The following is a 27903-nucleotide window of genomic DNA, read 5'->3' as shown; positions in this document are numbered from 1 at the left end:
GGTAAATGATGGTCTTCGCCTAATGAATTTATGTTCCATTGTAAGTAAAGCATGTCCTTCTTTCTCCAAATTATCTGCTATCAGTTAAGAGACGTGAGAAGTATCATTTATCTTTGAAAATGAAATGTTAGGACACATGTCACAAGCTCCCAAATGCTTCAGTGAAAGAAGGCAGCATATATTCATGGCTAGAGTCTGCCCTTAAATCTGATCACATTCTCTGTTGGCCCCTAATTCCATCACTGTGACCCTCACAGTATAAGGTGAAATATAAAGCAGCAACTGACAGTAGTTACTGCAGCTGCCTAAAACCTGGCAGGCTTTTACTGAGTACACAAGAGCATTTGGTACCATTTATTGCTAGTCTCTGAAGGATGCAGAGTGATCAGCGTTCTTGGAAATGAATGGACTTTTCATGTTGTTGATTTCATTTTTCTGGATGGACACAGCACTCCTGAAAGTGAGGGATTAATAGTCCTGGCTAGATGCAAGCAGACTGCAGCCAGCACTTCGCACTCTGACGCTTGAATCAGACACTGAAAATATAGAACACAGAAACTGGTTTCCAAATATTTGACAGAAAACTAACCAATGAAACTCAGTGTTGTTCCCATTTCTAGGCTGCCAGCAATATCTAGTAAATTTTCCCAGAGAATCGCTGCTGTCCATGGCATGTCTTCAGCATTACTCTTTCTTAACCCCCTTGTTCTGTTTAAGATTTACCTTTGCCTCTGGGGCAGTTTGATGTTGCTAAGCAAAAAAGAATAGTTGTCTTTCAGGCATGTTTGGGATACTCATTGCATTCAGGCTGCTAGGCAGACACTTTAAATAGCTTCAGAAGCTGAAGTGCTGACTTGGGCTGCTAACTCTGGCATTCAGTTAATTTTTTTTGTACAAAATGCGGCAGAGGCTCCAAGGAGGCATCACCAAACAGTGAGCTCTGGTGTTAAAAGTCTGTGAGAGAGGGGCTCTTTGTCTGTGGATCACAGTGAACTGCAAAAGAGCCAGGAGCTTAAAACAGAGGCCCAAAGGAGAGGGCCTTGGGGTGGAGGCATTGCAGGTGCCAGGCTGGGGACACCAGAGCACCTGCCAGCAAGTGCCGTGGCAGGAAGCGGTGCCGGTGGTCTCCGTGCTGTGATTTCCTTGCCTGCAATCGGCAATCTGCCCGGCACTCTTCTGCCGGTGCAAATCCAGCCAGCAGTGACATCAAAGCATGCATCATCTGATGGTTTTCCTCAGTTCAGACATGCTTCCCCATGTATTTCCAGCACAGAAACTGCAGTATTAGCATGTACAAGGTGATCACTCGTGAATATGTAATTGCCATCCTGCATAGCAGTCCTGGTGCTATAAAGAACACGTCTCACATTTCTACTGAAAATGGTAACAGGTACTGACACAGATCAGCTCCACCGTTTCAACTCTAAAGGTTTCTAGATGGAATATTGATGGCTTTGGGCTTAAGAGTAACTAATTAGCATGTAGGATTCCTCAAAAGGGTTAACATGGGATCTTTTTAATTGTCAAAAGAGTTTCAGGCTATTAGTGTTGGCATATTCTTCAATAATCTGTTTTATTTTTACCTGCTGGGAGCTTAATTAAAAAACAAAGAGGCTCAATTTAAAGCCCATTACTATGCTAATTTTGTAAGAACTGGGCGGTGATTAAGAAGCTTTAAAAAGAGGAGTTTAGTTTGCTCTAGGGAATGGGTTGCAGGCAGGTTTTATTTCGTTTCATTAGCTAGCTACAATTATTTATAAACTAAATGGAAATGATATTAAAGAGTAATGAAAAAAACAGCATTTATGTATTATTAAACAGCAGAACTTTTTTTTAATTTAGCATCGATGTGTGCAGAGCCTTTATTACTGCAACTTGCAGTTAACGCAGCTAAATGCAGTTGTTAAATATAAGAGGCTTTTTAAATATGCCCATAAATACAGAGCTGTCTGGTTTGCTTTTCCTATAGATCACTAGAGTAAGTTTATAAAGATATCAACATGACAATAACGATGAACTACCGTCTCTTTAAAAAGAAAAAAAAGAAAAAGATTTTATGAGTCTTTACGCAGGAAAATTTCTTCACAATAAATTGCAAAGATGTATTTTTTTATACTATGTATTTAAGTATTTTTCATATGTTGTATAGTCTAACAGTGCCACAAACTTTCTACTGTCTTTTGCTGTCATGTAAACACAAAATAATACATGCAATTACAATGGTGCAAAGGGTACCTAGGAGGAGCAGATGTATCAAATGAACACTCAGAAGCTGAAAGCCAGATGAGCACCAGCACAGTTAAAGCTGGAAATGTTTCTGTGGATGAAGACTGTGAAAGGGTTGGGGAGAGCAGCCACAGGAGAGCTTGGCTCTGGCCTAGCCATATGATGGGGACAGTGGGAGTAGGGTGTCACAGATATGGATATGACCAGAGGCAGGGAGAGGCTGCAAGATTGGCAAGAGCAAGCCTAGGAGAGGATTTGTTGTCAGGCAGCAATTTTGAACTGCATTCCCAAAACAAGAGGTATCTGTGAAGATGTGGGCAGGGAGGTGGTCCCTGTATTTTCCAGAGGAACTAGTAAAACTGGTGCTTTCTACGGAAATAACTCTTTCCTATAAAATGTGTAGTTATCCCAGCCTTTGTGGCATGAATGATATTTGGTCAGCCTGACTCATCTAGTAGGTAACTTAATTCAGCATTTGAGTTCACACTGCAACAGTCATTCTGGTCTCCTAAAGGAGCAAAATCTCAGTGACACAATGACTTAGTGATGCCACTGCAGTGCTGAAACCCTTTTCACCGCAGTGTGTTGCCAGAGGGCTCTCTTGCTGCAGCAGCAATTGGGAGCAGAAGAAAGCCTGGGCCAAGTGTTAGATGTCAGCATTCACCAGGCAGAGGGTCAGGAAAGGCGGAAAGGTGGCCAGAGGTGATGCCAGCCCAGAGCAGCTGGTGTTTAACATCTGGATGGATCTGTGACTGGCTGCAGCATGAAGCCTCCAGACACAGGTGGCCATGTTTACCCACAGTGTCTTTGCTCCCCTCACAAGGGAGCATCTGCATCCATGCATCTGGTCTTCAGAAAGCCTTTCCTCTTCAGTGTGCCACACAGAATGGGCACTCTGTTTTCCTTCTACCCACAGGAGACAGGCAGCTGAGCTTAGGACTGGCCTGGGGCCTCTGTCTTTCTCAGCTACGGGAGCTGAATCCTGGCTGTGCAACTGTCATGTGTGCAGGCATATGCCATGGGCTGGGTCTCGTACAACTGTGCTGGCTGGAAACATTATGCGATTCCTGCAGGGAGGAGTTGCACAAGCAGTAGGAGTCTGCAGGCAGCCACACAAAACAAGCAGGATTACAAATGGAGCCACATCAGGGGACTTGGAGAGTGTTGCAGGATTGTAGTAGTGAGACACCAACCACCTTAAGCTCTGTCTGTCCTGGCTGTATGCTGCTTCAGTGTCAAGAGTGCAGCACTGAGCAGTAGGCCTGCACTGTCTGTGCTGGATTTGTCCTGAGTGCAACCAGGTTTGGAGTTCTGCAGGAGACCAACACCTAGGGCTGTCAATTACTCTGCAGATCACTTCCCCAGTGTCGCCACTGACACTGATGCTGTCATAAGCCCTTCCTCAGCCTCACTTGCATGTTACTTAGGCCCTTATTGACTGCTGGAATGGGATGTGCTTCTCATACATTTTGCCTTGCTGAGGAGGTTGAACCTGAAACATGACAATGGCTCACAGCTTCAGCACTGGGCTTAGCAGGGGATGACAGAGAACTTTCCCTTTCTACTTAAATGTCATCAAGAGACCCTTTTGGGGTGCCAGAGGGGGTTTTCCATGAAGGTGACCTTAGTCTGGGCCTTGGTAATTAATTCCACATACAGTCTACTGTTCAGCTAGCTGGTGGAGTTTCACCCAGCTGTCTCTTAGCCAGGGACAAGAGGTGTGCAAGGCTCACTCTGGGCTCCCCTGAAGACAGTGGTGGGTCTGTGGGCCCTGTGGGCACTGACTGCCCCTGGGGCATGCATGCTGCCCAACTCCTGCCACGTCCAAGGACCAGTGAGTGCATTCCCGTCCCTGCATCACTGCCTGCCTCAGAATAGCAATGCAGTAGTTGCTGCTAATTTTAGTCTGTATTAATACATGGGGCCAGGAAGTCTGATGTTTGTGCAACAGTTATGTATTGGTGTCCTTGCTAGGGGGTGGCAGACTGCAGGGTGGTGAGGCTGGGACAGCGCCTGGAGTCGGTAACCCCCCAGCCTCTAAGAGTCAAGGTCCTGCAGGAGCCTCCACCTGCATGCCTCGCTCTATGGCAGAGGGCGACAGAGGCCATGCCAGCATCCAGGTGCAGCACAATACCTCTTCACCACACTATCAATTACCTTTTTTTATTTTGCAAACACAAAACCATTTGTGCAATAACTTTTAAAACTCTGAATTGAAGAATATCATTAAATGATTCTCCCTTCAGAGTAAAAGCTTGCTTTAAAATACAAGCAGAGGAGAATGTTTTGATGTTTGTGCTACTTGTAGATGTAAATAGTGCAGTCAGATGGTGATTGTCAGCATGGACCACCATTGCTGAGGTACCCACGAAAGTTAGTAACAAGAATTCAGATTTCTCCATGCAAGACCACCACACTATGAAAAAGGACTGCATAAGAGAAGCAGAGATTGAGTATGCATTAATGTTTTTGTGCTGGGACTGAAAAGACTGTAGTCCTTGACTCTGTCACCAACACCAGAGAGAAATAAGGAAAGTTTCCTAAGTCCAGGTTTTCAAAGCTATGGAGGTGCTGAAGCCATCAGGATTTGGACTTCTAAGCACTTACGGCGTTCCAGGCTATAGAGACTAATACAAACCACTGCAATAAATGTAAGTCTTTTAACTTATTTTAAGAACTTGCATCAAGTTCCTTTTCTGTTTTCCAAAAATCAGCTGTCAAAGGAGATGAAAATATTTTGTCCTTGTTATAAGTATAGGCATTTGGCACAGAAATAATCCTTTGCTGTATTTTGGCCTAATGTAGTGGGTGCCTGATCTCTATTGAAGTTCTTATGTGAAAGCTTTTCACATCTCTTGTAAACATTATAACCAATCAGAATTAGGACTGCACTGAAAATCTCACCTCTGGGTAGAAAACAGCCACCTGACAACAGAACAGCCCTGGAGCTGCTCACAGCACCTGGCTCTCAACACACAAACTTCAGATTCTTGAGGGAAACCTGAGGAGGTTTGGAGCTATATATTCTCTTTTGATCTGTGTCTGAAAAGCTCTTTTCCCAGTAAACACAAGGATCATATGCTTTTCTTGAATAGCTGCTACTGGGTGCTACTCCTGTCACCAATGGCTTTGCTTTCCATGTACAAGCAATTTTTTTTTTTTGCAGTCAGAATAGTAGCTGTGTTGGTGAACAGCAAGTCTGTGCTAAGAGCTTACAAGTTGTTACCTGCTCTGCGTCCTGTAGAACTGTCATATCCTAGCTCATAGCATGTCCTTTTTGCTTCATCAGCATTTAGCCCCAACAGTGCATAAGATCTCTATAGTCAACTTCATCTTCTTTCAAGCTGGTGGTTAAAAATAGGAAATGATCTTTCAGCTGGAGCTGCTGTGAGGGTTCTTCATGAAGGACATCCCAAGGGAAATTTCTGATGGAGCATGCCCTCTTCCACTTACCCATTTTCAGACAAGTCCCTTTCCTACCTGCAAGGGAAACCTTACTTGGTGAAGTAAGGGTGATATAATCCATACTAGGAAAAGAATGGAGATAGATTCTCAGTAAGGAATTTCACACTGTAAGAAGTTGTGTTTTCTGTTTTTTTTTTTTTTTTTTTTTGTTTTGTTTTGTTTTGTTTTGTTTTGTTTTGTTTTTGCTTGTGTTTGACTTCATCTGAGAATTTAAGGGTACAACAACTGCCATTTCAATTTCACTTGTCAAACACTAACACTTCTTTCTTTAAAGTTTACATTTTTGGGGTCAGGATTTGCATATTTCCTGTGTTTTGAAAGCATTTAGTAGATACTATTGTCCAAACAAAGACCTTAAAATGTAATGTGAACAAGCAGGGGTATTTAAGAAACCCCCCCCATTAGTGCATTTATTTGCCTGAGATCTAATTTAAGACTGATCACAGTAGTAACTGGACAGGAAACAGAAAAGAGGTAACACTTCAAGAGTGAGCAGTATGACAAAATGGGACTATTTTCCTTTATTCTGATGATCCACTTCCAAGTCTACATTCAAGATCTCCTGTTTTCCAAACAGAATCTGTGAATTGTCTAGGCAGTCTGACTGCTGTCCTCAGGTTTGGGCTTTTTCATAGTATGTATCTAATTACAAGAGAATTTCTAACTGTAGAGACATGTTTCATGACAGAGCTATTGCTGTTGGTTCTAAAAGTTATTTTATTTTATATTTTATTGTTTTTGCTCCCATTTTAACTTTAATTCTATAAAAGCCTTATACTTCTCACAGCAAAATGACTGCTGGAGTATCTTTAAGTTAAACAATTATTACAGTCATTAAACTGATTTTTGATAAAAGAGATAAGTTATGAGAAGTGTTAATATAAAAATTAAAATTATTTAAAGCACTCTGCACATCTGTGGCTCAAATATCTACAGAAACCAGCAGAACTTATGCTGTAAAAGTCTTTTGTGTGGATCCTTAGTATGTAACAAGGTACAGCATTGTCTAGCCTTTTAGGCTCTGTCAAATCAAAGTTCATCATGTTACTTCCACAGTCACATTAGGGAGAAAAGCCTAACAGTACAAGTCTACTGCTTCTGGGAGTAAGCTTAGTGTTAAGCCTAGCCATAGAAGCATCTCTTGAAATAAAGGTCCTACAGCAGAATAGTTTAAAATTTTCTTTCGATTTTAAACAGCAAACAGGCTATCCAGGATCCCTGAGGTCTTAAATGTCCCTTGGCCTTCTTTTGACCCTGTATACACCTTACATTCTTCCTTTAATGATTGACACTCAGTGGGTATGTGCCTTCAGGCATATTGAAGTTGTAGCTGCTGCTTCATCAAAGCAACTGTTTACAGCTGGTTTGAGTTGGATGCCAATAAACAGTATTCTTTTTGTCTCAAAATAAAAAGCAGCTTAAGTCTCTAATGATAAGGATTTTTTTCTTTGTGGAAGGAAAAATCAGATAGGTAGGGACAGCCAGACACTCAGCTTCACAAGTCACTTTATACTTACAGCTAAACTGCTTTTATCTCGTCAAGTGAGTGGGCTATAGATTCTTATCATTGTGGCAGAAGTGATGAGGGTAACATCTTTAGTTGGAAATCATTGGCAACATGTGGAGAAAGCTTAAGATGTTGTCACACTTTAACTTGGTCCTGATCTGTTCAAAGGCAGTTCATACTTTCTAACTGTGCCAGCAGGTAGTGAGAGAGAGTTAAAGACCATCAGAGTAAAATAGATCATGCTTTTCTTTGGAGAGTTTATGACTTTCATAAAGTAGGTACAAAGAAACTGCAGCAGTAACTGTTATTTTCTAAATGAAGAGCTTATGTTCACCCAACCATATTTCATTAACTTGTACACCCAAGCTTCTACAATTCCTGCCTGGTTGGTGCAATGCTAGAAGCAATCTTAAACATTTTAATGCCTATTGTCAGTGAAATGAGAACAAGAGAAATGTGTAAATTAGCTGTGCCCCTTATGTGTGGCCACCTGACTTGTCCAACATAGCAGGTAGCAGGACATAGCCATGTACTGGATTGTTTTCTGTGGAATTTGCAAAATTTCCAATGCAAGCTGTTTTGTGACTTGTGTTTATGTGAGTTGATTCTTTGAAGGAACAGTAGAAAATAGATTACAGACCCCTCAGTGAAGCCAGACATTTTTAAAGTCTTCTTCCTTGTGAATGAAGATCCAGTCCTAGTACAGTTGGTACCAAAGTCGTGGGTTTTTTGTGTTTTTTTTTTTTTTTTTTCTAGTTCTTGAAGCAAAAACTGATACAGCTTCTCATCCTATATTTATCTTTAGCAGATGATCTTAACCTCAGAATTATGGGTAAGCAAATTTCTTTCTATTACAGCAAATATTAGGTTTAAGAAAATAAATAATAATTCATAAACTTTGAAGAAAGGACAGTACAGCCAGAGCAGGATTTTTTCAGCCAATTATTCAACAGCACACCTAATTTAGGGGGAACATTTATGCAACTTTCAGAAATACCATGGGACATTTCAGTGCTTTTATAAAACAATTTCAATCAATACAAATGTTCTTACTAAAAGGAAGGAATGTCATATTGATATAATGAGGTGGTGATTTTGTACACCTCCTCCGTAACAGGCATCTCTATTTTTTTCCTCTTTGGATGTATATATGCATGTGTGTACTATACACGCATACACAAAACCAAAAAATAAGCGGTATTGTCCAGCTTTGTCCTACTTAGAAGTTTTCATTTAATTAAAAAAAAAAAAAAGTTAATAAAATGTTTAGACAAACCTTTCAGTCTTGTGAGATTAAGAGCATAATCGTCTTTGCATGCCTAATAATGTTGTTAGTATCTTATGGGATTTCATTTTCACACATATAGAATGGTCCTGTGTGAGATGTTTAACTGCTGGAGTAACTTAAAACCTGTGTTAAAGTTCCAGGCAAAAGAAGGATCTGGGCATGCTATAGGGCCTTACATGTTGATGGTGATCTTCATGTATGTGTTTGGACAGTCTAGTATACCAAATACAAATACAGATGCTGTTAGCTAAGTGTTTAGGATTTAGTCTTTAGGGCTATTGACCATATTTGGCCTTACAGAAGCTTGTAGATTTTGGTAGCTCACTGTTAATCAAGAATTCAGTTTAGAGAGTAAGTAAAGTAATCATTCATACTAGAATAATTAGACAAGTATGTTCATTTACATAAAAAAAAAAAAAAAAAAAAAGAAACAGCTATTTGGAGCCTTCAAAATAGCCTGTATTGAAAGAGCTGTGTATTTTGTATCATAATATTAGTAACGTGTAACTGACATGATGTTAATAAGAGTGACTCCATATTACAAGAATAAGTTATCCTTCCTAGGCATTTCTGGACACACCCTTAGTCACCTTAGGGTTTCTATGTGTTTATTATTGTTTTTCATACCAGTGTTCCTTCTCCTTTCTCAACAGTTTTTTTGACCTCCTGGAAAATGCCAGTGGGCACTTAGTTTTGCTGATTTGTATTATCAGATGATTGAATTTTGTAGGGGAAGGACAGTAAAGATTGCTGGAAAAAAAAAGTTTTCATCCATTAAAGGTCAAGCTAATAGAGCATGATTTACAGCAGAATATAGTGGGGACTTTTGTAAGACAAACAGCAACTTTTCATGTTCAGATGGGGATTCTTGGGTTAAATTGCTATCTTTGAGTTCTGAACTTGGAAAGGTATTAAAGTGGAATTAAACCTTTACACAATCCGGCTCTTGTGTCATTCAGGATTTTTTTTAGTTCTGTTTAATTGTACATCACAGCAGGGTTCTGAGTGACTGGTGCTCTAAAGAAATGAGGGGTAGGGTTAAGTCTGCAGCCCACTGCTCTCTGCTAATCCTTCTTGTTCCTTGAAGAAGGATTTACTTTTGCTGCCAGCTTGTGAAAGACTTTCCTCGTCCAGAAGAGATTGTTGTGGCTTTCCTGGGGAGGTGTGGTTGCTATAGCAGGGAGTCACGCCTGGGTATTTTCTCAGACCCTACTGAGAATGGGCCAAAAAAGAGCCGAAGAAGAGTAAAACTGGGGATTAAAAAGTAGAACAATGGGAGACAGGAAAATAGGAGTGGGAACAAATGGGAATTACAGCACCAAAAATAATGCAAAGTGACAAAAAGAGGAAATAGAAAAATAATAGCTGACAGTCTGACTGAAAAGAGAAACACTACAAAAGAACAATTTATTTTCAAGAGGCAAAGAAAATAAAAGGGCATTTGGGAAATAAGACACAGGCCAGTGTGTTAATTTTTTAAAAATTATTATTCTTAATTTATTATTATTCTTACTGTGTTGCAAACATATATGCATCAAGTATTAAACAAAACTATTCCCTTTATTCCCTTTCTATATCCATCTTTTTACTACAATCTATTTATCCAAAACAAAATATTCCTGGATTTTTAACTGTGTTTACTTATCTGCTGTTAAATGATATTTCTAATACTGTCTATCCCTACAGACTAAGTGTAGGATAATTCTGGTCTTTCCATATAAAATATAGATGTTTAGATAATAGCAGAAGAGAGCCAGCTCTCCACTCAAATTCTGTTCTTCAACGATTCCCAAAGGAATAATTGCTTTCAGGGAAATGCCAGTGGGCACTTCTTTTTGCTGCTGTTTACTGGAGACAAATTCTTCAGTTTCTGCCATGGCAATGCCCCTGATATAAATACCTGGTCCTGCTGCTGCAGGGGCTTCAGCCTCTGCCATCATTCCACCACAGTTACATCCTTAAATTGCATTTGCCAGCTCATGGATATGACATGAAGAGCTTATCTTTAGGATTTTCAGATGCTGCATTTTGGTCCTAAACCCCTTTGCACTACAAATAAAAGACAGACTAATTATGCAGACATCTGAACTTTTTCATCTCAGTAAAGGAAACAGAAATTTTCATTCAGACTAAGGTTTGTCACATTGCAAATAAAATTTAAAAAGAAGCCAGTCCCACATCTAACAGCAAATCTCTCTGAATGCCTTTCCTGCACCCTACTGCTTTATATATAAGAGAGGCTGGGAGATGTAACAGATGAAACATTTTGTTTATGAAGTGTCTATGTTTTGTTTTATTTCACATGTTTTTGCAATATAGATAACAGATTACACCACAGAGCTCTCATTGCCTTGTGCAATAAAGATACTATAAAGCCTTTCTGGGTATTAATAATAGATAGTGTTGATGAGTTTGGAGAAGCTGGCAATAGACCCCCCACTGTAAAGACATTAACACCACAGGACTAAGGTATCTTTCCCTTGCAAATCAGTTTCTAAATTGGCTGTGCTGATGGGTTTGGGCACAAGCTCTTGTACAGCATCAGTGCAGCAGGCACCGGAAGTTACTTTGTTTTGTTTTGTTTTTTACTGGCAAATGATGTTTCTTCCTATTAATGCTCTTCGTTGAGAGGAAAGGCCCTATGTAAATTCTATCCCTAAGTTCTTGCCAGCCAAGAAATAACTTAGAAACTACATTTGAATTGCTTTGACATTATTATTTTTTTTCTTTAAAAGTGAAGGCCAAAACAGTGAATCACCAACAGTACAGTTTCCCTGCTTATAGGCCCTTCAGCGTCAATTTTCATATAAAATTATATTAGACAAATTTCACTTTGTTGTTGGCAATGTAAATTCAACAGAAACTGTAAATTTAGTATGCTACTTAGAGAAGAAGAAAGATAAGACTTCTCATCAGACTAGTGAATATTCAATGCACTGAAGAAAGTCCTCACAGATCTGTTTTATGAAATAAGGCCTCCACTGTACACAGTTGAGCCATTTCACGCACTTGAAAATCAAAGAAGTTGTAGAGGTAGGGAATAAAGATGGATTTAGTTTAATATGTGTAAATAACCTGAATGTGAATCCAAAGAAAGAAAAAACGTAAAAATGCTGGTTGTCAATAATGAACTTGCTCAGCAAAGATCCAGCATAAATAAAAACACCCCAGCACCTATTACGCTTTTGTAGCACTTTGATATAATTAATGTTAAACAAAAGCACAACAGAAGCCTGTTTACCCTGTTTTTAACTCAAAGACAAAATAACATTATTTCCCAAATGTTTGCGCTGCATAAAAGTATAATTCTAACAAAATCATCATATTTGTTAATGTATTAGGCTTCTAATTGCAGCCCTGACTTTACCAATTCAGTTGGAGCCCTTAACTTTTATAACAGTTTATATTCTCCAGAACAGATTAGGAGAAAATTGCAGCCATAATCTGTACAGTGCAATTGCCATGCTATAAAGAGGAATGGGAGAAGCTGGGAAGAGCAATTGGATTCCCAAAGGTGGAGCACAGTAGAGCAATATCAGTGACTTTGTAAATGAAAAATTGTTTTAATTCCCTTCTAACAGCAATAATTCGATTCTTCATAAATTTTTCCATCAAAGTGTTGTAAGGAAAAATGCTATAAAATAGAGCTGCATGGCAGTGATAGAAGGCATTGAACAAAGTGGTCAATTAGGGGATGAAAATTAAGCAAAGAGAAGAATCCATTCTGTCACATTCTGCTTGAAGCAAGAAACTCCTCTGCACTTTACATTTTATGTTTTACTTTATAGTTAAGGAAGATGCAACTTTTCCATTCATTCTGTCCCTACTTCAGCAAGTTGCCTTTGCATGGTGATGTTGAATTACAGGTATTCTTACATGTTTTACTGAATCCATTAGTTGCATCTTTTTAATTCATCTTGGAACTGTGAGTTCAATCCTGGAGCCATCAGCAGGAAGAGCCCGAGGGGCCATGGAGTGCACCCTCCCTCTGCCAAGGGCTGCAGCTGCAGAGGGGGCCAGGCCTAGGCTCAGCACCTTGCGTGCAGGCAGCAAGCAGTGGCCATGCAAGGGGCAGCTGTAGGGAGAGGAAACTCACCTGGGTGGGAGAGTCTTCAGCAGCTGTGCCTTTTGCAAGAGCAGAGGCTGGTGGTGTTGCTGGTCCAGCCCACAGTGCTGCAGGGCACAGAGGTTCTTGCAATGCTGTCATCCCAGTGCCCAAAGCCTTGGCAGGTCCTGAAAATGGACCAAATTCTGTTCCTGTTCACACAAATGGGACCACTTCCTTTTATTCCAGTAGGAAAGAAATCTCAAGCAGAGGGTAGTATTTTAGTTGCGTGTCTTATGCAAGTCATTGTGTGGGTCAGACCAGCTGATGAAGCTGCCAGCTGATGAAAGTTCAAGGGACCAGTGTTCAGTGTGCAGAGCACCACAGGACTGTAGCTCTCTGGTAACACATGGGCTCAAGCTCCTGCCAGCCTCAAAGCACATGCATGCATAGCATGGGACTGCGTTGTCTCCATCATTATTTTATCTGCTAGGTTACTTTTGGGTGGCAGTACAGCACTTCATGTAAAAATACAGGTCAAATGTTCATGGGAAAAAAGGTACCTCGGTGCCACATTTTAATCAAAGTATTCACTTGCACACTGTGAAGCATAGCTTTAAATGCAAGTGTTCATCAGTAGGTGGTATTCTTAATACAGCACCTGTGGATAGAGGCTTAATAAAAATTTTCTTCAGTCTTCCATCTAGAAAAAGGTGGTTTTTTTTGTGCGTATGTTTTAGGTTCTCTCTCTATATTACCTTTTTTCTAGAGACATTTAAATTTTCCATGTTTGTACATTTTATTCATTATATTAATACTCAGTGAAGTGGAATTAGTTTTCTTTTACTGAAGATTAATCTATGAAGTAGACTTTAATAAACTATGTAATTATTTTTTCTGCTATGATTTTAATCATATTTAAAATGAATTTTTATTTTTTATTTTTTTCCCAAAGCATAAATTATAATATTTCTGTTCTACTTGGTGCACTCGAGATGTTTTTAATGTTCAGAATTTAGTGTAGCCAAGCAAGTTTTTCTTTTTTTATGTGCACCATGAGTTGTAAGATGCTACAGAAATGTTCAAGTCCTATTCTTGAAAAAAAACATGCATAGTATTTCCCCTTTCCATGTCATCTAAAGAACAAAGAAGTATCAAAATGTTTTTTGAAGAACAAGTAATGGATGTCATTCATTAGTAATTTAATTTCTTCCCTTAATTAAACTTAGTTTTGTGAAAAGCATAATACATTTTACTTCATTTCTAACATACTTTTTTTACTATTGACTACTTCTGAGTGCCAAGTGAACTCCCAGTTGTATATATAGGCATGATAGGGATGTCATATACCAGCTATTATCAGAAAGAAAAGCATCAGAGTTTAAGACCATATCTACAATATTTACAAAAGCTTATTACCATCATCTTTGCATATTTATTAAGTAAAGAAAAGGCAGGTATCTGCTGTGGTTTCTTGCAACACATAATATCAGAATAATGCAAAGGAAAATGATTTAACATTTCAGTTAGATGGCAGCATCTGTCCTCTCACATATATCAAATTTGACTTAATAACTTCCTGTTTACTGCTTCATGGCAGAAGTCCAGTAAATAAACAACCTGACTGAATTAGTCTATTTTTATACCTCTGTTCTATATAACAAACCTCTTGAACCACACTTAATATGAACAGCAAATTTCATATTGTACATTGATATCACTCAGCACAGATTAAATTAGTTATAATAAAACAATTAAAATGTATTTGCCAACAAACAGGAGGAAATGAAGGACCTGTGTGAGCAATAGAAAGGTAAAGGGTGGGATATTTGGATGTTATAAGAGTAAACAGCAGAACAGTGATTTTCAGGAGCATAGCAGGGTCAAACTTACAGCAAGATAGCTACGCAAGAGATAATAAATCAGTAGTACATGCTAAACACCAGATGGTTGTGCCCATGCAGGAAGGCACAACGGATCATGTAACTGTGGTTGTTCCTAAGGATTACTGATTCATCCTGACTTCACAGGGATATTCTACCAAATAAAATCTTTATGGCCTCTTCCGCTTGTGAACATTTTCATCTACTGTTTAAAGACAGGACCACATGTCTTACTGTTTTCATTGCCCCTAAAATATATGCAAAATTAATTTGGTACGTTCACGCAGTTTAAAATAGTGAATATTTTTTGATATCTAGTACTGTGAATTTGCTTCACAGTGATTGTTTCAAATACTTGAATGGACAAACAGGCCATTGTTCCAGGCTTTAGCTCAGCTGAATCCCCTAAGTATTTCAGGCATAGAGACAAACACACTTAAAAACTCCTAAACTTATTGAGTTGTCTTTCAAAATTGTCCAGGCAACAGAATTTATTTATAAAACTCTTGCAATCATTGATTCAAAACAAGGTTTTCTTGTTCTGCTTTTCTCTTTTGTCCTCTTTGAACAATTTTCTTTGGAATGTTTTCGTTGTGCTTAGGAGTCAGAGATTTCCTGGGGCTTCTAATAAAGGCATTTGATTTCCACTCTCCACATACTTTAACAAGTCCAAGGATTTTGAGGTTTGACGTTAACTTAAGAGAGCTGGAGATAATCAGCCAGGGGGGGTAAAAAGCCAGAGTTATGCAAATTATTTGTAAAAAAAGTATAGAAAGTAAAAGAAAAATTTCTTTAAATATGGTTAAGTAAGACAGTCTTTGTCTCAGCGCATAATATCTGCATGCTCCCCATCAAATGTATTGCTTTGATTAAAAGCTGCAAAGGGTGATCTGTAAAGTATTCCTGCTATCCTACACTTCTCAACAGGTTTATTACCATTCGTTTATAAAATGAACAGTCTAATGAGCAGTGTTTTAGGTCACAGATATCAAAGACTGGTCATTTGTCAAGATTAGTTTCCTGTTGTGAGACTGCCTTGTGCAAAAAAAAAAAAAAAAAAAAAAAAAAAAAAAAAAAAAAGGTGCATAACCCTGGATTACTTTCTGGAAGCTGAAAAAATACCAATAAACACTTTATAAGGTAAATTAAATGAAAATTTTATAATCACAGAATTAAATCCACTACAGTTCAATATCTGTGACTGCATGTTATAATGCAGACAGTATCTGAGTACAGATTATGATATTTTATTATGTTGACAAAGGACAATTTAGAGATATGAAGTTCATGTAGTATTGTCAGACAAATATAACTGTTAATTTGAATGATTTAATACTACATTGACAACTATGTAATTCTTTATAACTAAAAGACTGCATTTGGAAACATTACTGTGGAAGCACCACCTTTCTAGCAATAGTCAATTGCCAATAAGTAACATGAACTATATTCTATTTGTGTTGGCCATCTTTTACTTTGAGGAAAAAAAGAGAAAAAAGCACTTCATAAAGCAATATAACATAGAAGACACTACTCAGGTAAACAACACACACCATAGCACAAGGATAAGAAGAAAGAATGTTTCTATGTTCCACTTAGAAGAAAGGTGAAGGGGCAGTGTATGCCTTCCTACTTAAAATTATTTCTAAACATATTATGTTTATGTTTTGAATTTAATTGGATGGTGGCAGATTTTGCAGTTTGCTTGGGAGAAAACTGAAGGCTGTTGCTGTCTTAACTATTGCAATACACCATTTATTGCAATATTCGTCCAACCCCAGCTTCAGAGGCCCTGAACCACTCACATGCTGTCCCCTCTGCAAAAGAGCTGTAGCAGGCCTTCTGTGCCCTGGCTCCTGCAGCATTTCCAAGGGAAGGTGCCCTTTCTCCTGCACTCAGGTGGCAAAGCAGGAAGGTTTCTGTCTGCTAGCTGCTTTCTACCTGGGCTCACCTTGTGCTGGGGTGCAGTCCCATGGCTGCCACCCACACAGGGCTGCCTGCTGGTCCAGCAGATTTGCAGTATGGATGGTTTGGCCCAGAAGGACTTACTGCGTGATCTCTTGGAACCAGCATCTCTGCTAGTTTATTCTTTCAAAGAGAAAAAAGTCCTTATGCTTTCAGTATCTGTCAGAGTCTGGCTTCTGTGGTCTGCCTACAAAGGAGCTTGGTGGAGCAGACATCCTACATTAACTCTTTCTGTGGAAAGCCTCCGTATGAAGTACACTGATCACTCAGCATTATTTTTATTAATAGCATGACCACAGTGCTGGAGTTTTATCATCATTATCACAGCAGTATCACAAAGAGTTTTAGACAGATTACAGTGCAGGATCACGGTCACTTTCTGAAGTTTCTTTCTAAGATTTCTCATACCAAGAGCACTGATTTGAAATGCAAATGAAGTCAGGAACCTGGAAACTGTAGAAACAGAAATGGCAGCAGCGTTTCTCAGTCAGGCTGTTACATCTGCAGCCCATCAGAGCTGTTACCACATGTAGGGTCTGTCCCATCCCTCCTGATAGCCATCCATTGAATTTTACTGAAGCGTACACAGGTTAACTGTCACCCTAGTATAAATGAACTGATGCCAGTTAGGGGAGCCGGATGCCTTCACACCAGATTTGCTAATCTTCAGATTCTTTAAGTGTGCTCCATCATCACAACAGTCTTCAAACAAAAGATACAAGCTTAATTAAACTGAGTCAAATAGGTTTAAGCAGTTAAATAGAAACAACTTTTTTTAAGTGCTTAAAATCTGTTTGCTCTTTTTTTTCCCATTGTATTTTAATCCTTTCAGATATGTTATTATGCATAAATAGAAATACTTCCTGCATAGGAATTTGCTAGCTAAGACATTGTAATATTTTTGTGATGCTTACTAGTTAGAACATAAAATCATATTTTCCTCTTATAAAGTTTGTATGTAAGAGCAAAAAAAACCAAACATATAGGCAAATCCAATAGACTGCAGGAAATCAAATGGCCTATATACCAGCAGTGGCTGTGGGTCCTGCACGGCATCAATTTTCCTTTAATGGATTTAATTCATTATGTACCCAAAAAGGAGTTGCTAAGTGTTCCTTGTATGACTTGTGCAATGCATATCTGTCATGTTATAGCTGTGATTGTGCAAAGATATACACCAAACCAGCAAGGTTAATAGAGTAGATCTCTTTAATCAGATCAAAAGATACAAATGTAAAAAATACACAATGTCTTGGGCATTCCACCTTTCTTTGAATGCAGTATGCAAATGTATTTACATTTTCTTTTCCCTCTTGCCCATTTTGTGACGCTACGCTTTTCTGAAAAGCTAGTGGTTGCCATTTTGCTGTATTTTCTCAGTGCAAACAAAATGGAAGCTTTGGAGAACTCAGTAGCTACCACAGACGGTGCCTTCTAAAATTGATGATATTTGCCTTTTATTAAAAAAAAAAAAAAAAAAAAGTGATAATTTTGAGGATGAAAAAGAAAGCAGCATACCTCATCCTAAAAGGTAGAATCTCCTTTTTTCCTGTGAATGCATTGGTGCAGTTGTGTTAATTTTATTTTAAAAAATGTAAATATTAATGCACCTTGCACTTTGATTGTATTGCCATAAGAGACACTGAATTTCAAATTACCAAAGCCACTATGTGATACAGGGACATAACTTAGCTATTCATCTTTATTTGAAGCAGCCCTCTTCCGAAAAGCTCACTTAGGGAGATTCCCAGTTGCTATTAGAAAAGCAAAATAAAATTAATCTAAATCATTCAAACTTTATCTTAGAAAATTAATGATGGATGAAAGAGGGGGTTAATAAAGGTTTAATAAGAACTAGTCTGGAATATAGCGTATATTCCAGAGCCTGTGATTATAGTGGTAATTTAGCAGATTGTATCGCTGCCTGTCTCTGCCAAAGGATGTTTCACACCATTTAAAATGCACAGTATTCTCTTTGGAGACAGGTTGGTCTGGAATAACTCAACATCCAAAGAAAAGCCATGTTATTTCACTCCTCTCTTTATCAATTGCATGTGTGTGATTGCATGTGTGTGTCATCTTCTGCTAAGCATTAGCAATAAGCTTCCATGCTTTTTTCTGTGTTCATCTGTTAACCTCCTCAGAGACAGACGATACCAGAAAGGGCAAGTCATGAAATCTATTCAGATTAGGTTAAAATGCTGATGTCAGAACTCCTGTGTAAATATATATATATATAAAACAAAACAAAACAACAACAAAACAAACAAACAATGGAGATCAGCTTTTTGTTTTGTTTTGTTTGCCTTCTTCCAAAAAGTAAATTAAAGTAAATTTGGTTTTGAAGAAAGTTATCCAAACTCTGAGAGCACCTTAATGTTTCTTATCTTGAAGAGGAACAAAACAGTGAGACAAATCTCTAATCCAAAGTGACTGACACTTGAATAAAATGCATGCTTACAGTGTTTCCAAGACTAAGGATGCAAGTTTCCCAGTGTACAAAAGTATTAGGCAAGCTGATCTGTAGTTAAGTTGAATAATTTGTTGTATTTAAATTCATGCAGTGTATGATCTGACATTCTCTTTGACTTTACTGCCTTTCTTACAGGCTGTTTGCTGCCAAGTGCAGTGGCTGCATGGAAAAGATTGCCCCAACAGAATTTGTGATGAGAGCCCTGGAGTGTGTTTACCACTTAAGCTGCTTCTGCTGCTGCGTTTGTGAACGACAGCTGAGGAAAGGGGATGAATTTGTTCTGAAGGAAGGGCAGTTGCTCTGCAAAAGTGACTATGAAAAAGAGAAAGACCTGTTGAGCTCTGTCAGCCCAGACGACTCAGACTCAGGTGAGCTTTCCCACTTCTGCCCCAGATGGAAAAAACACAAAGGTTTGTAGAGCATTTTTACAGAGAAGTATATGCATTTACACATCTACTTTCTCTATATGCAGATGCCACCCATGCAAATGACATCTCTTAGCAGGCACAGTTGTAAATCCCTAGTCTGTTCTCCTTAACTTAATTTGCTGCTCTCTTAGTAAAGGACAAAAGTTTATTTATTTTATTTGTTTATTTATTATATTTTGGAATACTCTGAAAAATCATGTTTTCTACTTTTCCCATTTTTGTAGCTTATTGTTGAAAGTATATGTGCAGAAGATTCCCTGAAATCAGAGCAAATTTTAGGTGGAGGAAAGTATGCCTACACTTTAAACGAGGTCTTGGATATTTGAAGTCAGTCTGATTCACATACTACAATCTCATAGAAAAACACAATCTTGACCAAAAATAAATAAATTCTCTCTTCAAATCACAGGCACTAACTTTAAGGGAAATGACAAGTACCACATACACATACTGAAAAGAATCTGAAAGAAAAAAAAAAAAAAGGGAGAGAGAGGAGAGAGAGAAACGGGTTTGTTCCAGCAATAGCATGAGTGGTGCAGACGAAGCCACTATGGCTCACACAGAGAGGATGTCTGCATATCAATTCCTGTTAAGGCAGGCAAGGAGACTCACACACACACAAAATAAAAAAAATGCAGTAACTTGGAGACCATCTCTGAATGATTTCAAGTACAATATTTGACTCTCCTTATCTCCACCCAGACTTCTTTCTGGTAGTATGTCTCTTCCATGCTTTCTGATCATTTGTGTTGTACATGTTATTTTGTGTTTGAGCTTTGTTCTTGTGTAAACATAGGAGGCAGTCTACATACTGACACAGGATAGCTGCTCTATGGTTTGTGTGCTACACATGGTACAGAAGTGAGGCATGCAGAGCTTGCCTGTTATGGATTGTCAAGGATGTCTCCTACAGGTCCTACACTGTTCCTGATGAGTGCAAACTAAAGGGGTTCAAACTGTCCAGGTTCCAGGGATGACAGGTTCAATACCTCACTAAAATGCACTGCTGCTAGTCTACAGTGTGAAGTAACCTCTCCCTTAATGGGGACCTAGGGTTTGAACAGTATGATTACAAGCCTGCACCACCTGGCCTGAGGACTGAGGCACCATACTGTGCAAAAAGAACTTTCACCTTTTCCTGAAGAAGGAAGTAGAGTCCTCACAACTGACAGCAGCTGATGGGTGTTTTCCCCAAGTTCTCTGCAGCGAGGGAGAAATAAATACTTCCTGTCCTCCACCCACTTCCTAGGGGAAGTTTTGAAAGGGTGAGAAAAGACACTTGCTGTCTATCTGGGGCTGAGAGCACAGTAGTTCACAGGATAAACACTTCATGTACTGGATGTGGGTTCTCCAGTCCAAAATCCAGTGTATCTGGCTGCTGTTACAGTGAGGACTGGGTGTGAAGCTCAAGCATTTCCAGGAGAGACAGGATTCCTCCTTCCTGTGCTGTGTATACTCACGAAGACTGGAAACTTTGCATTGCAGTGTGCTCTGGCTGAGTTCAAGACTAGAGACAGTGTGTATGTAGACTGCTGCCAGTCATCGTAATTGCTCATTTGTTTCCCAAGAAAATGTCTAAGAAAATCAACAATTACCATTCCATTAAGCGTACAAATAATACAAATGTTTCCCTGTAGTTTGGGAAAATACATTATTCCAAATTCACTAGGAATAGTAATTATATTTAGTCTCTAATCTGAGAGCCATATTCACCACATTGCTCAAATTTATATTTTTGTGTCATGAATGCTGTAAGACAAAGGTCACTGCTGATTCAGCAGGATGTGCAGGATCAGAGCCTTTCTAAATCTCATGTCACAAGGTTTGTACTTTGTGAATCTTCCTGAGGTGTGTGAGTTTCCTACTTGCCTTTTAGTGTGTTTTACCATCACCAGCTTCAGCAACCTGCTGAAGACTGTCTGTATCCAGACAAACCCCTTCGAGAAGACCAGTGAGCAAGGCTGTACCCAGTCCTGCAGTGATGAGTGTGGTAATCCTGCTGCTGCTCTGCTGTTCTTGTCAGCAAGTGTGAGTGTGCCACGCTGGGACTGTTGGTTGCTGTTTGCCAGCTGCCTCTGAGGACTACATCTGGCACAGATAGTCCTTTACTACTAGATTTTATGTTTTGTGATCAGATGGGCAGTAAGATGCCAAAGCAGTACAAAATAAATTTGGTTTCAACTTCATTTTCCCTTGGCACAAGGGTTAGTTTCTTACTCCTGGATATGCTTTTTCACCATTATTCTCTGTTAGCCAAGCCCAAACCTGAAAAACAAGTTAACAAATTAAATGGGATGTTTCATCTCCCATTGTCTAATACATTGAAAACATAGATCTCACAAAAGCCTGTGTGAGAGCAAATGATCTCACATACCCCTGGCTGAGTATGTGTCCTTCCCCAATCAAATATTTATCCATTGGACACAAAAGTAACCCTCCAATGAGCAATATTAATCCTCACAAACCTTTCCTTAGAAATGGCATGCTCAAAAGTTAATAATGTCATGGTTATTAAAATGACTGAACTTCTCTTTAATCATTAGGAAAAAGATGCTTATTAAAGTAAAAGGTGATTAGATTGCTAGGTACATAATAATCAGACCTTAAAATGAATTAAAGTCTAATTTGTTAATTCCCCAAACGCCATCTTTGAGTATATCAAAATTGCAGCATGTTTCTTAAGGCTGAAGTCCCTAGAATAGTGTAATAATGTTTTCTGGAAGAAAAAAACAACAAACAGTAGTCTGGTAAAATAAAATATACCACGTTGAAAAGTTTTTCACATTAGAATTCATACTTACTCTTCAAACTTTACCACTGAGATTGAAATTTCCCAGTACAATACGCTAACATGCATCATATCACCAGATCATAAGAATATTTAGAAACTAACTACAGAAAATACAAATAATCTATTTATTCTACACAAGCACATCTATATTTATTTGTATTTGCCAAGCAAGATAAATTTGTGCATGTACATGTAGACACATTGTAATACCCAGAGAAAGGATACTGATGTTTTCCATGGGATGCAGAAATGAGAGGGCAAAGAATATATTTAATATTACCTCCAGAGCTTCAAAATATTCAAAACAATAACTGGAATCTATGCTATATTTAATGAAACAGACCTTAAGATATTTTGGGAGTATTTGCGTTTACACTGTTTTGCTTCCGTAGCACCTCTCTGAAACTAGTGCTCTAGGAGAAGATGCAGCTATTCTGTGAAAGGAAAGTGTTGGAAAGCTAGTTGGTGTGGTTGCAACAGTGTCAGCAGGTGAGCGTAGATCAGACCAGGAAATGCTGGAAGGGCACCAAGTCTATCAGTGCCCAGTTCCTGAAGCACATTCTGAGTTTCCACCCCCTGATTAGTCCCATGCCCTTAATTTAAACTTAAGCTCATTCTTCTGCTTTTGTGAAATTTGATTTAGGCAGTGTACACACATTTAAGAGAATTTAAGTAAATTTAATTCTTCAAATAAGCATAGGATAATAGTTGAACCTGCTGACAAGTTTGCAGCTGAAGAGTAGTTCTCATACATGTTGTTATCTTGGTGGAACAAGCACGGTTCTATATTCTTTTTTTTTTTTTTTTTTTTTTTTTTTCTCACCAGTTAAAAGTGATGATGAAGATGGAGATGTTAAACCCACCAAAGGACAAGTAACCCAAGGAAAAGGAAGTGACGATGGGAAAGACCCAAGGAGACCTAAACGACCAAGGACAATACTTACTACACAACAGAGACGAGCATTCAAAGCATCCTTTGAAGTGTCTTCCAAGCCCTGTAGGAAGGTAGGTGCATCATCAGGGGCCACCAGTAAGTTCTGACACCAGGCCGTGATGGTGACAGGGTTAGGCCACAGGTCCACACAGGCCCCTGCCCCTTCCTGGGCCAGCATCAGGTATCTGTGGTAAATGTAGAAAACCGGGCCAGCATATGGCAGTACTCACCCAAATTCCTTCTTATCCTTAAGCAGTTAGTAGCTTGGGATCAGCATAATGTTATTTCTGGGTACTCAGAATGTAACTGAGACCGATTCCTGTGGAGCAATGCTGTTTGCTTCTTGTAAAACATGTAGTAGTCATGGACAGCCAGAGCCTGGATAAACAAGGGTCTTTGTGTCCTTCTTTCCACCACAGAGGGAATCACTGTCCAGCAAGATGGGTGCAGAATCCTAGTCCCACTACTTGTCCTTCCAGTCCTGTTTTTTTATGAAAATTAATCATGGTGTTAATCTCAGTTACAGCAGCTAGGGAAAGGTATGATAAAGCTGATGAAAATCAAATCTTGGTGAAAAGCCACCTAGGTAACATTTCCTCCTAAATTTGATTGGGAAAAAATGGAGTCAGATCCCCAAAATTGTCATTGTTGGAAAAAGTAACTTTCTCTTGCAGATGTACAAAGTATGTCTCTCAGGACAGTGCAATGTGCCTTGTTGCCATTTTAAAGTATCAAGTTCTACTTAAAAAATATGAAAAGTGTTCATACTAAATTTCTGATACAGAACTCATTTATGGGTAAGACAAAAATCATGAAATGAGTTAATATAATTTTACACAGCTCAGAGCATTTGTTTAATACTTGTTAAACTGGTAGTGATATGAAGGGCAGAACTTGCACAAACTGCAAAAATATGAGGGATTTTAAAAAATTAATTCTGTACCTGAAATTTTTATTGTAAATACAAACGTCTTTCTCTTAACATAACTTACTAGATGTATAATAATAATAATAATAATAATAATAATAATAATAATAATAATTTGAAAAAAAATTATGTCATTAAATTTTTCTTCTTTTAGGTCAGAGAAACACTAGCAGCTGAAACAGGACTCAGTGTGCGAGTTGTCCAGGTCTGGTTTCAAAACCAAAGAGCAAAGGTAGGTTGTTTGTCGTGTTTTGAAATGTAGAATACAAATTGTCCTGCAACAGAGATTCCTTTCTCCTCCCTGAGTTGTTGTACATATCACAAAGATCCTAGGGACTAAACTATACACATTTTTCATTCTCTGCTTTCTACATCCATAAGAGAAGGGCCACTTTCAAACACAAACATTAAGTTCTTGTCCTCAAAGCAATACAAGGTTGGGAGTAAATTTTGCATGCAAATATGAAGTAGAAACTGAAATGTTTAAGCTTAGAAAATAAACTGAAACCACAGTGATGTATGTATGAATATAAGTGGTCTGTATTTATTGACTTAATATTTGCAAAGAATTTTGAAAGGAAAAAAATATTTCATTCAGACCCATGAAATTGTTCTGTTCTTCCTCTTTTATTCAGATGAAAAAGCTAGCACGAAGGCATCAGCAGCAGCAGGAGCAACAAAACTCCCAGCGACTAGGGCAAGGTAGGGGATTTGAGATGGAGGTAAAGCAAGGGGAAAAGAATCTTCAAGATTTCTCAAAGTGCCATTCCCACATGGGTGCATAATGTCTTGGAACAGCCATACATGGCATTCACAGCTCTGTAGGTAATGTGTGCCATCATCTGTGGAAGCACACACAGCAGCTGTGTCCAAGTGCTTGCCACGGGTTATCCCAAAGTTCTTCCATGGGGCCAGACCTTGGAAGTGCTTACACAGAAGCTGTACTACCTTCCTAAAATAAATATGCAGTACAGAGGAGCTTTCACTGGAGGAAATCTCCAGGAGGCCCACTCCAGGGAGATCCCACAGTTAGCTTTATTTTCTCATGAAAAAAGGGAACCATGAATGGCTGGGCATCTGCAGACTGCCTGCAAGGGCATCAACATTGCTGCTGCCCTGCTGTGCCCCAGATCATTCGGCAGGACTTGCACAGAGGTGCTAGGGCTTGTCCTGCTGCTTCATGGATGCTGCTAAGGAGCAGCATCTCAAGGCCTTGCAACCTCATATCCTCTTCTTTACACAGAACATCAAAACTGTCCTGGTGTTCAGGATCATGGTCTGTGAGCAGCACATGGGGCTGTTCTGCATGCTGTCAAGGAAGCACTTACTGATTGCTCAACATGATATCCACTCCAGCTTAGGGAATCATTGTACCATTGCTGCATTAGCAGTATTAGGCTGGCATCAACAGGCATTAGATGTTATAAGGGATATGCCAGACACAGGAGACTTTGGGAAGTTATGGTCAAGCACCCAGGAGCTCCATAATTATGTAGTCAGAGATTACAAGTCTTTCAATTTACTGTTGAGGGTTGTACTCTCAGACAAGATTGGGAATGCTCCTCTGAATAGCACCTAGCTGTATTCCTTCTGATCTCATGTTCAGTAATGCCACCAATACTACTGTCTGCAGCCTCTGTTGCTAAGCAGTGACTGTGCCCTCCTGTGTCTTCTGCAGAAGTAATGTCTAATCGAATGGAAGGGATGATGACATCTTACACACCACTTGCACCGCCACAACAGCAGATTGTAGCAATGGATCAAAGCAGTTATGGCACAGACCCATTTCAGCAGGGTCTTACCCCTCCACAAATGCCAGGCGACCACATGAATCCTTATGGTAAGGCACGCATCATTCTGCTGCATCAGAAATAGCAGGGTTCATATGCAGGTTCATACTCCAAAGGTTCAACAGAGTTACTTGCTTTTATATTTTTTTTTATTTTTTTTTTCTGGGATTTGTACCAGGGAGGTTTGTTACAGTCAGTTTTGTGTGTATGTTTTCATGTACACATAAGTGGGTAGAAGAGAGCTTATCCCAGGCTCTGGACACCCTTCAAAACTACTTCAGAGTATAGTTTTGATAAATGATAAAAACAAGCATCAGTACCTCTCCAGCTCCATTTTTTTTTAATCACTATCCAAGAATCTAAAATAAACAGAGACAAATTGTATCTCCCTCACAAATTTTTCCCCTTCCTAGAGGCTCTGGGAAAGTAATGCTTTGAAAAGTTGTCTGCTAAGGATAAGTAATCTATTTATTCCAGAATAAATGACCACCCCTCTCAGATCCCTCAGATTGGACGCCTGGATTTGTTAAAGAGCAATTCTTGAGCTACTGAGAGGTATATCACCACAGGACATTTCTCCTGCATACATAGGATATTCTCTGTCCAAACTCAAGATGATGTTTTGGTTTGATAATTTCCTGCCCATACAACATCAAGTGAATAGGTACGCCAAATGCATCACAAGCATTAAATGCCTAATAATTGATCCTGGACAATTGCAATGTGGCATTTAAACAAAACTTAAGAGGTTTTCTTGGACTGTGATTATTGGCCTTGCTATTGCCCACAAGGGCCTGTTACATCAGACTCATTTGTATTGACCAGGAGTACTTCATTGCAGAGTTACATGTGCACATCACTTTCATGAGCATGAATTGCACAGACCAAGAAATCTGGCTTGGGTCTGTGTTATTACTTTTTTCCACTGAGGCAAGTCCACAGTACACACCAGGCAATTTGGTAAATACTGTAAGGAGCTGAAGATAGTTGAAGTGCAAATGAGCATTAGACAGCTTGTGATTTTGTTGCTAACAATGTGCTTGGCAAATTCTAAGCAAAACTCATTTAGAAGCATGTTCTGTGTTTCAAAACCAATGCAGGATTTAAAAGAAAGCCATTTTAAATGAAGGCATAAGGAAAAAGAACCATTGTAACACTTTCCTAAAGCTCACATTACTTGAGCTAGAGCTCTTTTGGTACCTTAAGATACAAAGTAAGCTGAAATTCTAGTTGCTAAGGGAAATAAATGGTGCTGTGTTCCAAACCAGCCCCCAGCGAGTGGAATTTTCTGACAAGAAAGCATTTTACAACTGTAGCTCATTTGAGGCCAGGGAAGTTGGGGCCTCCTCCTGGGTCCCGTCGTGTTTGTTGACCTGCCTTTTACCTTGTGTGTAATGAAGACCATTACTGGTTATGGTCCTCAGGCTGCTTTTCCTGTTGTTGGGCTCTCAGCGTCTGGTCCTCCTTTCCTCCATGGAGCCCCCACAAGTGCTGAATCCCAGCTCAAGGAACGCCAGGGACCTTCTCCCCTGTCACCGTTTGCTTACATTGTCAGCCAGGACTTGCTTTGGTACTGTTGACTGGGGCATAAACTAGATACTGGTGTTTTATGCAGTTTTCTGCACTTCTAAGTGGTATTGCTGACAGTTGAACTTTGCAAGTTGATTGCTAGCCTTTCTCTTTATAGGTCAGATGCTTAGAGCCAACTTATGTTAACATGCCAAAACAAAACCAGGAGCATTCCATTTTGCTGCAGTGTGCAACATATGAGCATCCATGTGTACTATGTCCTTCTTTGACTGCACAGAATACCGCTTAACATATACATTTCATTTACAGGAAACGACTCAATTTTTCATGATATCGACAGTGATACCTCTTTAACTAGCTTGAGCGACTGTTTTCTTGCCTCTTCTGAAGTTAACTCCATGCAGGCTAGAGTAGGAAACCCCATTGACAGGCTGTACTCTATGCAGAGCTCATATTTCGCCTCATGAAAATAAAAGAAAACAAACAGCCGGCGTATATTTAGCCAGTGACTTTTTCCAGTGCAGACTCTACAGCCATATGTTGCCCAGCTCTTCCTTCACAGTGACTCCTGCCGCCTCTGGACTGCAAAGAGCATTTTTAGGAAGACTATATCTGTGTGCATATATGTATGTATGTATATATATATGAAT

General features: G+C 39.2%; 1 protein-coding gene across 1 annotated transcript; it reads left to right on the top strand.

Moving 5' to 3' along the window:
• Positions 1-27903, top strand: LMX1B (LIM homeobox transcription factor 1 beta). The gene is made up of 7 exons (XM_032200347.1): positions 1-40; positions 18988-19220; positions 22898-23076; positions 24088-24165; positions 24569-24635; positions 25612-25773; positions 27563-27903. Exons 2-7 carry the CDS (start codon positions 19016-19018, stop codon positions 27718-27720), a joined length of 849 nt encoding a protein of 282 aa, XP_032056238.1. The 5' UTR covers positions 1-40; positions 18988-19015; the 3' UTR covers positions 27721-27903.

Source organism: Aythya fuligula, chromosome 19 (assembly GCF_009819795.1).
Source record: "Aythya fuligula isolate bAytFul2 chromosome 19, bAytFul2.pri, whole genome shotgun sequence".
Classification (NCBI taxonomy): Eukaryota; Metazoa; Chordata; class Aves; order Anseriformes; family Anatidae; genus Aythya; species Aythya fuligula.
The sequence above is the reverse complement of the archived record's forward strand: the minus strand, read 5'-3'. Positions and strand labels throughout refer to the sequence as shown.

Bases quoted from the DNA above. Each gene is read 5' to 3' on its own strand.
- LMX1B (XM_032200347.1), top strand. From the start codon at position 19,016: ATGGAAAAGATTGCCCCAACAGAATTTGTGATGAGAGCCCTGGAGTGT. The intron at 23,077-24,087 runs GTAGGTGCATCA...TTCTTCTTTTAG, and splicing joins CTTCCAAGCCCTGTAGGAAG to GTCAGAGAAACACTAGCAGC. The intron at 24,166-24,568 runs GTAGGTTGTTTG...TCTTTTATTCAG, and splicing joins TTCAAAACCAAAGAGCAAAG to ATGAAAAAGCTAGCACGAAG.